Raw genomic sequence first — 16,603 nt, 5'->3', positions numbered from 1 at the left:
TCAGGAGACCAACAGTTCTCACAGTCCTGTCAGCCAGTTTACTCCAAGAGCCAAAGGAAAGGCTCTCATCTTCACTACACTCCCAATGAAGGCATACAGAACTTCCAGATGACCTAAAAGCGTCCCACGAGGGCTGAGCATTTTGGGGAAGTGAACTGCTATCGTACGGCCTCCTTGAACGGCAAACTTCATTCTTCTCTGAGCTAGAGACTTACACTCAAACTACTTACCTGCTTACAAAAGAAAGACGGAAAGAAATTAGTTTGAAAAGTACTTCAGAAGAGTTGTCTTCAAAATCACAAAATGTTACTGTCTGAAGGAAACTTAGAGACCACCTATCATCCAATCTCATTTCAGTGATGAAGAAACTGAGGCCAGAGACTAATACCAAAATGTGCCTTCCCTGGTTTCAAACCAGAGGCACAGCTCCCATGAGAATCTAACTTCTTCTTCAATGTTCTTTCCACGAAGCCAGTGGGGTCCATCAATATCATCCAAGGAGCACGATTCCTGGAATGAATCATCTTCCTGGTCAGAATACCCCACCCAGAGGGTCACTGAGTGCAGAATGTGTATTTTGTAAACCTCCCTCAGCTGATTCTGACAGGCAACCCTGCTTAAGAATCGCTTCTCTTCCCCATCCTTTTCTTTCATTAAAAGATGACCCAGTAGCTGACTTAACATACTACTGACAGCCAATCACCAAACGTAATGGCTACCCGGTATTCAGGTAGTGGTGAAAAGATACCCACCAAGCCTTCCTGGGAAGTGTTAGAAGTCAGGGCCCAGTCACGTCACTCTACTAGATATCAAATCATTGTTCCTGGCTAATATTTTTTCTTTGGCCAGATATTAATCAAAATCAAAATCTTCTACCCCACAATCTTGCAAAGACGACAGAATTTGTTATTTGTTTTCCTGAACTATTCAACACTCAATACTTCTTCCAGAAGGACCATAAATCTGAGCTTTAAAGCGGGAATGGGCTGTTGAGGAAAACAAAAATCTGTTCTACCCAGTTCAAATGTTACTCTAAGGACTCAGCTTCAGGTTAGGGAGTGAAGTTAAAATACAGAAGAGACTCAGAGAGTTAGTATATTTATCCTTATCAACTTCTGCACCACCCCCCAAAAAAACACAGAAAGCAAAGCTAATTTAATCTGATTTTCTTTCATATTACAGTCTACAGAACTCAAGTAAACAGTTAAGAAAACACTATTGTCTTTATAGCCTCCAAAGGCATTAAAGTTTATCATCAAAAACACATCACAACCCGAAAGGGAAAATCTCCTTGGGTCATTAAAGAAGAACTGAGCAACAAAACCAGACAGCCATTCCAAGCAACCAGTAGTGACTATGAGAAATGTTTGAGGAAACTGAATCAGCAATTCTTAGGAGACAAAAAGAAAACCACATACTTCCCCCAAAATTCCACTATGTGAGTCAAGAGATCCAGTATCTGAGAAGTTGGTCTCAAAAAGTTTAAGAGTCTACATTTTCCCTTCTAGCCAGGCCTTACCAGATATGTACACTTGGCACCATTCCCTAAGCACTAACTGCTCTACACTTAGCACAGGAGTATTCAGCCAAAGCATCTTTCCATCCCTGAAATAAGAAAAACATCTTGGCCACAGAAAGGACACATTTATGAAATGTTTCCAAGTCATCAGAAGCGCACTCATGGAAAACTAAAGCTTGTAAGTTCCTAAAAGCTGAACCCGAAACACTGCTAAATGGTCACTTTATTAATTTACTTGTGGTCAAGACAAGTGAACGCAGACGCTGATTCTGTTAAGTAACAATTCTGAGCACCTCTCTTCTGAAATACATTTTTAAAAGTATCAGGAGGAGCCTATACTAGGAGAGAAGACTAAAATGCATAAAACTGAATTCAATAAGCAGAGCAACACACTGAAGGACACAGAGGTAAGAGCAATTACCAGTCACATAGGAAAACAGACTCCCAGCCTAAGGCAAGCAGGTAAGATATGGGGGGAAAAATATATAAATTTGCACATGGAATGTTGCTAAGTTTGCTAGGAACTCCCAGAGTCTCCAACAATAAATAGCTAAATGACTTACTGTGCACATGTATAGAGGTTATATTTCAAAGTACAAACGAGTTTCATCATTCTCTAAAAACTAGAAATGATAATTTTCTTGGATAATAAGCAAGATCTAGTGGAAAAGATCCCACATTTCTCACACAGAAAGAAGTCTTAACTTCTCTGAGCATATCAAGACTGAGGAAGAAGGGCAGAGGTTAGTTGACTTCTCCCGTCCCATACGTATCTTACTAACAGAATTCTCTGTCTTTGTCACGGAGTTAAGACACTTAGACTTTTCATAACCGTTTATAGAAATTCCTTCCCTACAATAGTCACCCTGCTATTAGAGAGGAGAAATACTTAATATTTGCAGAGAAGTGTAACCTAACTAAAGCTATTTCTCTAGAGATTTCCAACATGTAAGCCTGCTCAAAAGAATAAGCAGGGACCTATCCCTAGGACTCTGACCTTCAACCTATTTAAACACCCTTTGGAAAGTGCACCTTCGAAATTACCAAGAACCTACTTTTAAAAGCTGAAGTAAGCAGCTGAGTAAATTTAATTTAAAATTAATATTTGGAAGAGTTTCAAACTTTGTGATATCTGTTGAAAGTGCGCGGGAAAGTGTGCTTCTGTGATGTTATATGTATACATTGGCTTTCATCCACGGTTCCCGGTTCATAACCCCATAGCCCTTGTTACAGTCTTCTGTTATAATGTTGGGGCACCTTGGGCCTCAGGAAACAGAATCTCTCTCGACCTCCTGTGCTCCTTTTACCCGTATCAAGGCAAGACTCCAGTCCAATTGTGGGCCAAAAAACCCTTATTCCTGGGAGGGTTGTGCCCCATATTCTGGGGAAGGAAGGCTGCACAGAAAGGCCAACAAGAACCTGAACAGACAGGCTGTGCTGGGTTTCCGGTCAGTCTATTAGTATGAGATCATGCCTCCTGTGTCCAGTCATATTTCTACATGGTTGTCAATCATGCCTATGTAATGAAGCTTTCATAAAAACCCAAAAGGACAGGGTTCAGAGAGCCTCTGAATAGCTGAACACATGGAGGTTCCTGGAAGGTAGCGCACCCGGGGAGGCATGGAAGCTCCACACCCCTTTCCCTATACCTTACCCCATGCATCTCTTCATTTGTAACCTTTGCAGTGTCCCTTAAAATATACCTGTAAACCTAAGTAAATGTTTCCCTGAGTTCTGTGAGCTGTTCCAGCAAATTAATCGAATCCAAGAGGAGGTTGTGGGAATCTCAGCTTGAAGACAGTCAGTCAGACATTTTAAAGGACCAGACTTGCGACAGGTTGAGGTTGGGGAAGTCTTGGGGACTGAGCCCTCAACCCGTAAGATCTGACGCTATCTCCAGGTAGACGGTGTCAGAATTGAATTAGAGGACACCCAGTGATGTCTACTGCTTGGCGTGTGCGGAAAAAAATCCCATACGTTTGGTCACGTAAGTCTTCCATGTTGATTGTCGGGGTGTGAGAGTACAGGAGAGAGAGTGCTTTTCCCTATGGCTTCCAATGAAAAATTATGCATTATCTGGGATGCCCCTCTGGGTTACCAGATTCTGATTATAAGAAGGCTGTTTACAGTTCTGAAAGTTGTAGATAACTGACAGCAGTGCAAAGTAATCTAGATCTCTAAATATGCAAATTCTGCCCTGCCAGGGAAAGGTTCAGCTGACTTTCCTCGCCCTAGGACAGAGAGCTGTTTTGCCTCTATTTGCACATTCATTTGATATTCCTGATCTATAAATCAGCAGCTCTTTGGACTTTCCCTTTGAACCAGTTATAACATCTGCCTGGTTTCCTCTTTTGGAGTAAAATAAAATATTCAACATATGTTCATTTTATATCTGTATGAGAGTCAGGATATTAGTTTTGAAAATTATCTTTTAACAAAAGCTAGAGATCTCTGCTGTTCCAAAGACTCCTCTAACCCCCAGAAAATGCTTGCAAACATAAAATCTTATATAATTACAAAGAATTCAGGACATCCCAAAGGCCAGTCACAAGGGTCCATATTCCCCAGTTAATAACTTCTGTTCTACAATAAATCATAGAAATAGCCTCAGTATTACCAAAGGTCCTATATAGGTAAAGTAAGCCCAAGACCCTGTGTCTCCTGTAGGTGAGAACAAGAGACATTGTTAGATATATCTGTTACTTAAAATTCTGTAGGAAAAGCCCTCTAACTGCAATAAAAAGGAGTGCAGCTCTGATCCATGCTCCAACACGGATGAACCTTGAAACCATTAAGTGAAAAAAGTCAATCAGGAAAGACCACATATTTACTTTATGATTCTGTTTACATGAAGTGTCCTGACAAAGCAAATCTACAGAAAGTAGACTGGTAGTTGCCGAGTACTGGTGAGAAGGAAATAAGGAAGTGACTGCTGAGTACTGGGTTTCTTTGGAAAACGTCCTAAAACTGACCGTGAGGATGGCTGCACAACTGTGAATATACACACAACTGTGAATATACACACAACTGTGAATATACACACAACTGTGAATATACACACAACTGTGAATATACAAAAGAGCTGTACACTTAAAAAAGCATCATGACCTAACAATTCCATTTGTGTTCACCAAATGTCCCTTCAGCTAAGAAACCACCTAAGATTCTTTGGATTCACAGGCTCTCTTTTAATAAAAAATAAAATTTAAAAGGCCTTCTGAAAAAGTTTCTAAATGTGCCAAGCACGCAGAAAATGCAATTCCAGAAACAGAGAGTAAACCTCTAGACTCCAAATGAAAGCAACCATAACTACCTAAGAATAACTTCTCTAAAGGTATATTTTTACACGTTTATAACCAGGATTATTAACTGCTAAAATGATGAACTTTTAAAGAATATTATTTTTTTCCCAGCGATTCCTAAGCACATACTGTAGCAACTACACAGATATCTGAAAAGGACAGTGACCTTTGAGTATTCCTCTGAACTGTCACTTCACCACTACTCTTGTGGACTTTGAGAGTCATGTTAATGTGTTCTACAGAAAGGCAGCTGTGGTGTCCTAGAAAGTCTGGACTGGTAATCAAAACCTTCGGCTCTAATTTTCGCTCTCACTTCGAAGCTGTGTGATGTGTGGCACAACACTAAACCTCTATGCAACTGGATTTTGCTCATCTGCAAAAATAGATGCCATTGGGATAATTCAACAAAAAGTTCAGGAGGAAAAAAAAGATACCACCATCCACTCACAGGGTTGTTTGTGAATATTAAATGAGATAAGGTAATAAGAAAATGACTGCAGATAATAAACACTCATTAAATATTTAGTGAACCTGAATTCTCTGATGATAAACATTTTCCTTTTCTCTTCAATAAGCAACAAGGAAAAGCAACCTTCCCAGTCACAAAGAACCTGGAAGAGGCTTTAGGTAGTTTGATTCCCATGCCCATGTTGTATTTTCTTACGGATGGTGATAATAAAACATACCTAGTAATGAGCTATTTCTCAGTTTTCTAAGAAAGATGTTAAGTCAACTCTTAACCTTCAACAATCTATTAAATCAATCAGAAGGCTTCGAGTGCCCTCTGGCCCACCTATAAAAACAGGATTAAATCAGTTACCTGCTACCTTTACAGATCATAAAGCTCTGTGTTTTCAGTCATCCAAACAGACTGTTGGCTCCTGTGGTCATGAATCTTGGGAAAGCATTTGAAAACGTTTTCAGAAAGGGCTGAGTAACAGAGTCTCAGGCCTTCTTCCACACTGGCCCAATACAGCCAGACAGGGAGCAGACTTACCATGGCATCCTCATAGTTGCCTTACATCCCCTTTCAGAAGAATGTGAAAACAGAATTTTCAATTTGCCTCAATTGTCTCAAAGACTCGGTGCCATTAAGACTGGAACTCAATATAGAATTGATCTATTCCTTTTTAGACCCATCTGCCAAAATGAATTCAAAAGAATGAAATTAAATGCTTCAGCGAAAGCCTCCAAACAACATGGTCCCCCAATATTGAGTATAAAGTGTTACTACAATAGCCACTTAAAATCTAAAGCATTCTAGAAGATTATGATTCTAACCTGAGAATTAACTACTACAAATATTTTAAATTCTGCCCTTAACACGACCCTTTTCATACTTAAAAAAAACTAAGGTTGCTTTGTTCCCATCAATTGTGTATTAACATTTATAGACTAGATAAACAAGAATGCAGTAGGCTTTGCTCTCTGGGGAAATTACAGAAAAGGAAGGGCATTTCATAGTTTAGAATTGCCTGTACAGGCTGGGCACGGTGGCTCACACTCATAATTGCAGCACTTTAGGAAGCCAAGGCTTCTCAATAAGGATGGTAAGAGCCCCAGAATTCAAGGCTACAGGGAGCCATGATCGTACCACTGCACTCCTGCCTGGGCAACAGGGTGAAAACCTGTCTCAGAAAAAAATAAAAATAAAAAATAAAATAAAAGTGCCTATACTGCTTCAGGAAAGAGCTCTCAGTGCTCTCCTCCATGTGTGGTAGATGACAGAAATTTAACATTTGCTGCCCAAAGCTAAATCAATAAGTTATATATTAAAACTCTCTGGGAGTGTAAATTAGTACAACCACCTTGGAAATCTGGCAGCACACATTACCACACAGCAACTCTACGTTTTATGTTTACCAGGACATGTTCAAGAAGGCAGCAGTGTCATTCACAATAGCCAAAAAACTAGAAACATAAATGTTCTACAACTACAGAACAAATTCGTTACAATACAGTTATACATTGTAACACTACACAGCAACAAGAAAGAAAAACTAATGCTACCTAAGAACATGACTGAATCTCACAAACACAATGTTGAGCGAAAAGGCCACTCACAAAAGAGAATACACTGTATGTTTCCACTTTACGTAAAGTTCAAAATAAGCAAAACTAAGCAAAACCTTTGGTAGATTTCAACTGGGAAGGGACTTAAGAAGCTGGCTGGAGTGCTGGAAATGTTTAATATCTTGATCTGGGAGTATATTCATACATAAATATTTACTGACCTGGATAATTAAGATTTATGCCTTTTACTGTATGCAAATTGGACCTCAAAAAAAAAAAAAGCCCTATGATTTTTTTAAACTCAAAAATGACTCATTCACTTTATGGGATAACAGAACAAATCACTGATACATAAAGCCTGAATAACGAGCTAGGACTGTTCTGCAGTTTCTGCCTATACTAACAGGCAACTCATTCATTTGTCATACATTTGCAGTTTCCTATTTCATGACAAAAAGCTGATGTAGCTATATTACGTTATGTCAAAAAGCAAATTATATGAAAAGTTCAACTTACAAGATATAATAATTTTAAATCTGAATGCACCTAGTAACAAAACCTCAGCAAATATACAGCAAAATCTATTAATAATAGAACTAAAAAGGAGAAATAATTGACAAGGCATATAACTTGAAGAGGCAGCCACAAAACAGAAAATCCAAGTGGTTGGTAAACATTGAAAAGGGTACTTAACCACATCAATTATCAGGAAATGCATATGGAAATTACAATTACATTTATCTGCTTACCAGACTGGCAAAAAATAAGCTTTATAAATATCAGGTTTGCCAAGTTGGGTGGATATAACTCTCATATATTGTTGATAGTGGTATAAATTGTATTGGCCTCTTTAAAAAAGCTTAACACTATCTAGTGAAGTTAGGCATGTACGCCTTTACAATCAGCAATTCCACTCCTAGGCATAAATCCCAGAAAAACTCTTGTACTTGTGATCACTTGTTATATAAGAACGTTCATAACAGTAATGTTTGAAAAAGCCTCAAATTGGAAACAACCCAAATATGAATTAAAAGCCAAATGGATAACTGCAGTTTAGTCACACAATAAAATACTATATATACAGCAATAAAAATGAACTTAAACTACGTGCAATAACATGGATCTCATGAATACTGAGCAACACAGGAAAATTACAAAAATAAAAATACATATGTATCCATTTACATCAAGTTTAAAAAAAAAAACTAAACTTAGGATGCATACACAGGTGGTCAAAACTATTTTTAAAAAGGCAAGGGAATAATTATAAAAGTCAGGACAGGGTTATCCCAAGAGGGGAAGAAAGAAAATATCTGTAACAGGGTGGAGCGTACAGAGTTAGAGATAAATGGTTTATTTCCTAATCTGGTATTGTCGTTTTCTTATTGTTCATTAAAATGTAGATATGTGCTTTCTATACTCTTCTGCACGTATAATAAATTCCAAAATAATTTTTAATTAAAATGGAGGGCAAGCCCTTCTTCTTCCCTTTCCTCTTCCTCTTCACGAATGAAACACGAACCTGACAGGTGGAGCCCCAGGCAGCTACCCTGGCCCCAGAGGGGATGCACTACTGATAGCAGAATGACAAGACAGAAGCAGCCTGGTGCCTCAAAGACCCAGGAATGGCCTTATCGGCATGGCGTGGCATGGCATGGAACTGTATTGGTATTGCATTGTATTCTATTGTATTGTAGTACTGTATTGTTGTGTTGTACTGTATTGTATTGTGTTGTAATTTTTTTGAGACAGAGTCTCACTCTGTCACCCAGGCTGGAGTGCAGTAGTGTGACCTCGGTTCACTGCAACCTCCACCTCCCAGGTTCAAGCGATTCTCATGCCTCAGCCTCCTGAGTAGCTGGGATTACCGGTGCCCACCACCACACCCGGCTAATTTTTGTATTTTTAGTAAAGACGGAGTTTTACCACATTGCCCAGGCTGATCTTGACCTCCTGGCCTCAAGTGATCCACCCACTTTGGCCTCCCAAAGTGTTGGGATTACAAGCTTGAGCCACCGCGCCGGGACAGTTTTCTCTTAAAGAAATATATTTATATCTTCTAAAAAATCTCTATTACTTTAGGTTGTTCTGTTATATACACTCAAAGCTAATTCTAGCTGATGCATTCAATGATCTGGACACACGAAAACTTTTCTAAAACTTAAAGCTGTCCAACAGTGGAAAGAACTCCCTGAGAAAGCATGTAGCCTTCACTCCTGACAGGGCATTGTAGAGGGATCCCTAGGCAGCAAGAAAGCTGGACTGCAGGACTTCTAAAGGCCCTTCAGGCAATTAAGATTCTAAGGCTACTACTGGAACAAAGCAGCTCTGGGCTTGCCAAAGCTGTGGCAACTGTGTGCCTCTGAATCTGTCCTGTTAAAATCAGTGGGAACATTCCCTTTCTATAATAATCCAGATCCTATCCGCCTTCAAGATTCTGTTCAAGAATTATCTCCTCACTTGTGCCTTTTAAGACAAACTTGACCTCAACTCCACCATGCTGGGTGTTCTCCCCTCCAGATGACCTCCTCCTCCAGATCCTCCATCCAGCGTTTTCCAGCTCGGCTATGTGCCTGCAGATGCCACCCTCTGAATTAAATCAACCACACTCCTTAACCTCTGGTTTCCAGTTGTGTTAGACCAATGGGAGGCTACAGCAGGAGATCAGAGGGTAGGAAAAGAGTTTCCAGTATTTATTCCCCTTGATTCCTTTCCTGCTGGGTCACTGGCTGGCATTCCTACAGGTTACCTTCTCCTTCATCCCAACTCTCTCAAAGTTCCAGGAACTACTCCCTTCCTTGCCCTCTCACAGGCTTAAGAGTGTAATCCCAACTACTCGGGAGGCTGAGGCAGGAGAATCATTTGAACTCGGGAGGCGGAGGTTGCAGTGAACCAAGAGCCATTGCACTCTAGCCTGGGCGACAGAGCAAGACTCCATTTCAAAAAAAAAAAGAGTGATGATAATGGCCCTCCTGTTGCTAGCAAGCCCCTAGATGTTTCACCTAGATGTTTTCCTTAAATCTGCTCAGCCTTGTAAATAGTGCCTTGATCCCTTAGTACACTGTTGGATTATGCCAAGATATGACTGATATATCCACAAACTACTCGCAGTCTTCACTATTCCATCTTCTCAGAGGGCCCCCATCTCCCCTTTCCCCACAGCATGGTTTTCTCTCAGTAACTGGGTTCTGTACGTTTACGCATACAGACTGATTCACATCAATTCCCTATGGAAATTCTTAAACCCAGGCTGATTCTCAATTCTGCCACCAATGTGCACAAACTGTATATAATATTACACTGTATAAAATCTAATTAAGAAGGTAAATATTACTAAAAATTCCTGACACGTAGACTGAAAAGCTAAGTCAAATACTGGGATTCGGATTCTGTTTATAACTCCCTTTTCCTTTAAACCAAAGGCTGTGGAAATGATTATAGATCTGTTTCATTTACAACATTGGGAGAATGCCAAATACAGTGCTTACCCTGCAACGGCCACTCAAATGTCAACAAATTTTTTAACGTCCTATCAACAATCCCAATGAATTTTCCCTTTCTTCTAGCAAATCCTACAAACAAGACACAAGGCTCAAATAATAGAACAGAGCTACTAAGGTCAATCTTTCAGTTTATTGCTTAAATCCCATTTGAGATTCAGAAAGAAAGCATCCCTGAAAGAGATTCAAGGGTCACAGACAAAGACACTCAGGAACCTGGAAAGATTCAATTTTTGAATCCCAAAAACAAAACTGAGGGAAGCTTGCTGTCTGCAAATCAAGAAAAGAGTGATGCAGAAATGTTGCAAAGGAAAGCATTTCTTAAGAATTCTATACTGCTGGCCTGGCACGGTGGCTCACGCCTGTAATCCCAGCACTTTGGGAGGCCTAGGAGGGCGGATCACAAAGTCAGAAGATCAAGACCATACTGGCTAACACGGTGAAACCACATCTCTACTAAAAAAAAAAAAAAAATACAAAAAAATTAGCTGGGCGTGGTGGCGGGCGCCTGTAGTCCCAGCTACCCGGGAGACTGAGGCAGGAGAATGGCGTGAACCCGGGAGGCGGAGCTTGCAGTGAGCCGAGATCACGCCACTGCACTCCAGCCTGGGTGACAGAGCCAGACTCCGTCTCAAAACAAATCTCAAAACAAAAACAAAAAGAAGAATTCTGCACTACTATAGAAGATGATGCTCCACCATCTCCAATATACATTCCTGAGCACCAGGGCTTGACCTATGGGCAAAATAACCCCAAGTGAGACAATAAGAGACATGTTAACCTCCAAAAAGGGAATCATTCCCTCAGCCATATGAAAGCACAGACTACACAGATATCCAGGTATCTATGGTAAGAAACTTCAGACCAGTTTCTCACCACTATTGATACTCTAGGCCAGATAATTCTTGTTCGCGGGAAACTCTGCATTGTAGGATGTTTAGCTGCATCCCTAGCCTCTACCCACCAGATGCCAGCAGAACCCTTCAGGTGTGACAACCCAAAATGTCTCTAGACATTGTCAAATGTCACCCGGAAGGCAAAATCGCCCCTACTCAAGAACCACTGCCCTAGATAAGTAATTATCACTCAAACGCCACCTAGCACTACCAGGCTGCACATGCTAATCTTGATTCATCTATGAATACCAGCTAATTTAGTCATCATTTTCCAATGGGACAAGAAAAAAGCCACCTAAGGGGTAGACTGGTTTTATAAAGTACGTTTTTCTTAAAAACTACAAATATTTGGCAACTTGCAAAGTGATACCACCCTTTAGCACCAAGGAGGAGAGTATGAATAAAAAGAATGGTTGCCAAGAGGGGAGAAAGGCTGCTACAAAGCTACCTGACTTGGCCAGGCGCAGTGGCTCAAGCCTGTAATCCCAGCACTTTGGGAGGCCGAGACGGGCGGATCACGAGATCAGGAGATCGAGACCATCCTGGCTAACATGGTGAAACCCCGTCTCTACTAAAAAAAATTTAAAAAATTAAAAAAAGCTACCTGACTTGAATTCCCTCTGACATCATCACAACTCTCAGCAGATGAACATACCCATTTTATTCTCTATGAGACACAGGTGGAAAGTATTGCAGTCTATGACATGCCACATACAGCAAATGGAAAAAAGCAAGCAAACGATCCTAATCAAATGAGGACAAAATTGAGGGCAGGAACACACTGAGGGCTGATAGCCTGAGCCCATCAGTCCGGATTCAAGGCTTGGTATATGTGGACTCCAAGTCATCTCCAGGTTTTCTCTCACAGCATACTGTCCACAGAAGTAGTTTTCAACCCTATGACCCAAAGTCCTTTTTTTATAACAAATATTCTGTAATGCCCTTTTGCTATTCTGAAATAGCATTTAAAGATTATAATACTGTATCTGCAGACACAAATTTTAACATTTCAATATAATTCGTTAAATGCGACATAAAGGAAAATAAAACACAATTTTTTTTTTTTTTTGAGACAGTCTCGCTCTGTTGCCCAGGCTAGGGTGTAGTGGTGCAGCCTCAGCTCACTGCAACCTCTACCTCCCGGGTTCAAGCAATTCTCTAGCCCCAGCCTCCCGAGTAGCCAGGATTACAAGCGTGTGCCACCATGCCCAGCTAATTTTGTATTTTTAGTAGAGACAGAGTTTTGCCATGTTGGCCAGGCTGGTCTAGAACACCTGGCCTCAAGTGCTCTGCCCGCCGCAGCCTCCCAAAGTGCTGGGATTACAGGCATGAGCCACCACGCCTGACCCAACAAACAAGAGTTAATAATAAAACATGTATTTTCAGACAAGACTACACTAGAAGAAAAAAGATTCCCTCCTCCCACAGTCCCCCACTCCCAAAGTGCCCCCTAGAGGGCGGAGCTATCCTACCCCATCTGCTCCACACAGACCCTCTCCCATTAGTCATAATGGTCAGCAACCTCTACCCTTACCAGGGGTAAGCACACAAAGTAGGCAAGAGGGAGGGATCTGACCAACTGAGGTCAAACTTGACTCCACCACTCAACTGCTGTGGTTACCCTCTACAGGCCTAGTTTTTCACCTGTAAAAGAATGATACCAAAAGGTTTTTGTGAAATATAAGTACAGTATTCCTACACTTAACATGTAATACACGATCAATAAATATTAGCTATCAGAGTTAACATTACTATTCCTGAATCCACCTTGCATTGTTTCCCAGCTTTTGCTCACTTATTCCATTAGCAGAAAAGATGAGAGACTGGATATCCATTTATCAGAGACACTCTTCAACGGATTCGTGTATAATACAAGCTGCACCACAGGCCAGGTGCAGTGGCTCACGCCTGTAATCCCAGCATTTTGGGAGGCCAAGGCAGGCGGCTGGATCCCTTGAGCCCAGGAACTAGATACCAGCCTGGGCAACATGGCGAACTACCATCTCTACAAAAAAACACAAAAATCAGCCGGGCATGGTGGCATGTGCCTGTTGTCCCAGCTACTCAGGAAGCTGAGGTGGAAGAATCATCTGAGCCTCAGAGATCAAGGATGCAGTAAGCTGAGATCACGCCACTGCACTCCAGCCTAGGCATCAGAATGAGTCCTTGTCTCTAAAAAACAAAAAGAAGCTGCATCACATGACTTCTAAGATTATTTCTAATTCTGAGATGCTGCACTGCACTGAGGTTATTTTTTCATTCATTTAGGTCCTTCCTTCCCAGTTGGAGGGCCAAGAATGTGTCTTACATATCATGTAAGTTACAGAAACACCTCACAGAATGATGATTTAGTGTGCCACTGAAAACCCGGCCTTGGTTATTGGTTATTTATCATTTAGTTCCAAATAGTATTATATATTACAGTCAAGGAATGAATGACAACTTTTCCAGTGAAAGCACTTTATGCAACACATATGTTGTCTTCAGAAAGTGATGATTGCCTAGGGTCACTTGCATCTATGTGGATTAATTCCTTACAGCAACAAGCAAAGCAACACTCCTAAACATTCTAAATTAACAGGTGAGGAGGTGAAAGGTGGTGGCAACAGCTAGAGAAATACCTCAAGACAAAAATGATTCCAAAGTTAATATTCTGAGTAAAAGCAGTCATTGTTCTGACTGTTAAAGTAAATGCACAGACCCTAGAAGTAAAAAGCATATCTCTGTGCATGGGGAAATACCTTATATTTAAAACCTATAATTTATATAAACATATCCTTCTGTAAGAGGATAAACAGAAACTGTCAATTGCTACAAGTCACTCTGCATTAACTATCCAAGATGCTCACAGTGGTTTTTTCTGGGTGATAAATTATTGCATGGGGTAGAGGGGAAGGAAGGGGATGTAGGAGATAGGGGAGATTACCAAATCCCCTTTCCTTTTGCTTACTTATAGTTTCCAGTATTTCTAACATAGTGGTCTTTTAATAAGAATTCTAAGTTATATAAGGGTATTAATTAAAACTGAAAAATCCATGAAATTTGGGGCAAGAAACTATCTTAGATGAACTTTTCATTGGGATCTGTGGATAACCTAAGTATTCATCTATGTCTCTCACATACTACCTAAAATTATCCTAGTTCCCTGCCTCAAATCACAACGGATCAAAACTTAGTTTCTCTCTTCTTTATCCACCCTACAGACCTTATAGATTATGCCACTACAATGTCAGTACCCAGTATAAGGAAATCTCACTACCAGTTTTTGCCAGTTTCCCAGTGACACCAACCCACCCTCTAGGATAGTGAGATAAAAAGAGAGAAATGAACTGTTTTTAAACCACTGATTTTGCACTCAGAGAAGTGACAAAAACAAACAAACTTGGCTGGGCACGGCGGCTCATGCCTGTAAGTAATTCCAGCACTTTGGGAGACCGAGGCAGGTGGATCACCTGAGATTAGGAGTTTGAGATCAGCCTGGCTAACATGGCGAAACCCCATCTCTACTAAAAATACAAAAATTACCCATGCATGGTGGTGTGTGCCTATAATTCCAGCTACCCGGAGGCTGAGGAAGGAGAACCCAGGAGGCGGAGGTTGCAGTGAGCTGAGATTGTGCCATTGCACTCCAGCCTGAGCAACAAGAGCGAAACACCATTTCAAAAAAATAAAAAATAAACTAAACCTGGACACTTTATCTATACCACCATTTCAAAGCTATAAACTCCCCACAACTCTCACACTAAAAAGCCCATAAGGAATCACAGAAGTCCCAAAAATAAAATGTCATTTTGGTAAACGCACTTAGCAACGCTATTCTTCCCTGCTCAGTAAAATAGCACGGAAAGATCTCAGGAGGAGAGGAAACAGCTCTAAAGCAGGCATACCTCTCTGCCCAACAAAAGAACTTAAATTCAGACTGGTTCAATCCAACAAGCATTTGTTAAACACTTTGTTAAACACATTCAGAGCACCATGCTAGGTGTTTACACATCTCTAAACAAAGAAGACATGTTAATCTGCCTGCCGAGGTACCATAACTCTAATCTGGAAGACAAACACTCAGATAAACCAATATATGGCAGACCCTGATAAAACATAATAATAGAGGTTTCAAAACTGCTCTGGTAGTATGGGAAGGGATGGATTAAAACTGCAAGAATTGTGAAAAAGAAAGCCAGGAGAGGTGACTTGTACTCCTAGTCCTAGCTCTTCCAGAGGCTGAAGCAAGAGGATCACTTGAAATGGGAGTTCCAGGCTACAGTGAGCTATGATTACGCCTGTAAATAGCCACTGCACTCCAGTCTGAGGAACATAGCAAGACCCTATCTCATTAAAAAATAATAATAATTTTGAAAAAGACTCTTCAATAATTTAAGTTCTACATATACTGTATTGATATATGTAACTCAGCTATTTATTCATCCTGATCATTCATCCAAAATAAAAGGTGGTTGGCCAGGCGCGGTGGCTCCCGCCTGGAATCCCAGCACTTCGAGAGGCCAAGGCAGGTGGATTACCACAGGTCAGGAGTTCAAGACCAGCCTGGCCAACATGGAGAACCCCGTCTCTACTAAAAATACAAAAATTAGCTCGGTGTGGTGGCGTGCGCCTGTAATCCCAGCTACTTGGGAGGTTGGGGCAGGAGAATCGCTTGAACCCAGGAGGCAGATGTTGCGGTGAGCCGAGATCATGCCACTGCACCCCAGCCTGGGCAACAGAGTGAGATTTCGTCTCCAAAATAAAATAAAATAAAATAAAAATAAAAGGTGGCAGAAATGCTCAGCTACCAAAAGTAAGCATCAGAGGTGAAATCTACACACTGGGATCCTTTGGACTAAAAAAAAAAAAAACGGAGACAAGTGCCTTCGAACCAGGAGGATGTCTGCAAAAGGCTCACCAACATCAGAAGGTCTGTACTAGGCATCTTCCTCTTCCAGCCTCCTCTCCGCGATCCCCTTTTGCAGACTCTGTAAAAGGGAACCAGGTTTGTTTACGTCTAGAGCTTTAAACTGTCTCGCCGGCCCGCCTAGATTCGCCAGAGCAGCCAAGTTATGGTTCTCTCCCTCCTTTGAAGGCTCAGATTTCACTCCCAGATACCACACTCCACCCCCAGCACCCCAAACCAGCGAATCAAAATCCTGCTGCAACTAGGTTTCCCTCCCACAGTTGATGAAACTAATCCAGACCCAGACTCCCACAAAGCATTCCACCCAGGTGGAAACTAGGGGAAACGCCCCGTCTGCGCGCGATCGGGGTGCAGAGCCCAGTCCAGGCCACCTAACTCGGGCTGAAGGTGCCGAGGGTGCCAGGGTCCTGCCTCCTCGCACTCCCTTTAGAAGCAGCACGGCCTCGCTCTCGTTGTCACCCCCC

General features: G+C 41.3%; 1 protein-coding gene across 2 annotated transcripts in view; it reads right to left on the bottom strand.

The window, feature by feature from the left end:
* The window catches only part of SGPL1 (sphingosine-1-phosphate lyase 1), a 58,618-nt gene that overhangs the window by 41,511 nt on the left and 504 nt on the right, over positions 1–16,603 (bottom strand). Inside the window, exons 1-2 of one of the 2 annotated variants that reach the window (XM_011927541.1) lie at positions 16,540–16,601; positions 16,131–16,200 (exon numbers count right to left, since the gene is read on the bottom strand). In XM_011927541.1, coding sequence (XP_011782931.1) covers positions 16,131–16,157 — 27 coding nt within the window. In that variant the 5' untranslated portion in view covers positions 16,158–16,200; positions 16,540–16,601. Of the gene's footprint in view, positions 1–16,130; positions 16,201–16,539; positions 16,602–16,603 lie in introns of those variants that run through there. The other variant, XM_011927546.1, reaches the window with a different exon arrangement.

This window comes from Colobus angolensis, unplaced genomic scaffold (assembly GCF_000951035.1).
Source record: "Colobus angolensis palliatus isolate OR3802 unplaced genomic scaffold, Cang.pa_1.0 Scaffold12, whole genome shotgun sequence".
Lineage (NCBI taxonomy): Eukaryota > Metazoa > Chordata > Mammalia > Primates > Cercopithecidae > Colobus > Colobus angolensis.
This window is presented reverse-complemented; position numbering and strand designations above follow the sequence as displayed.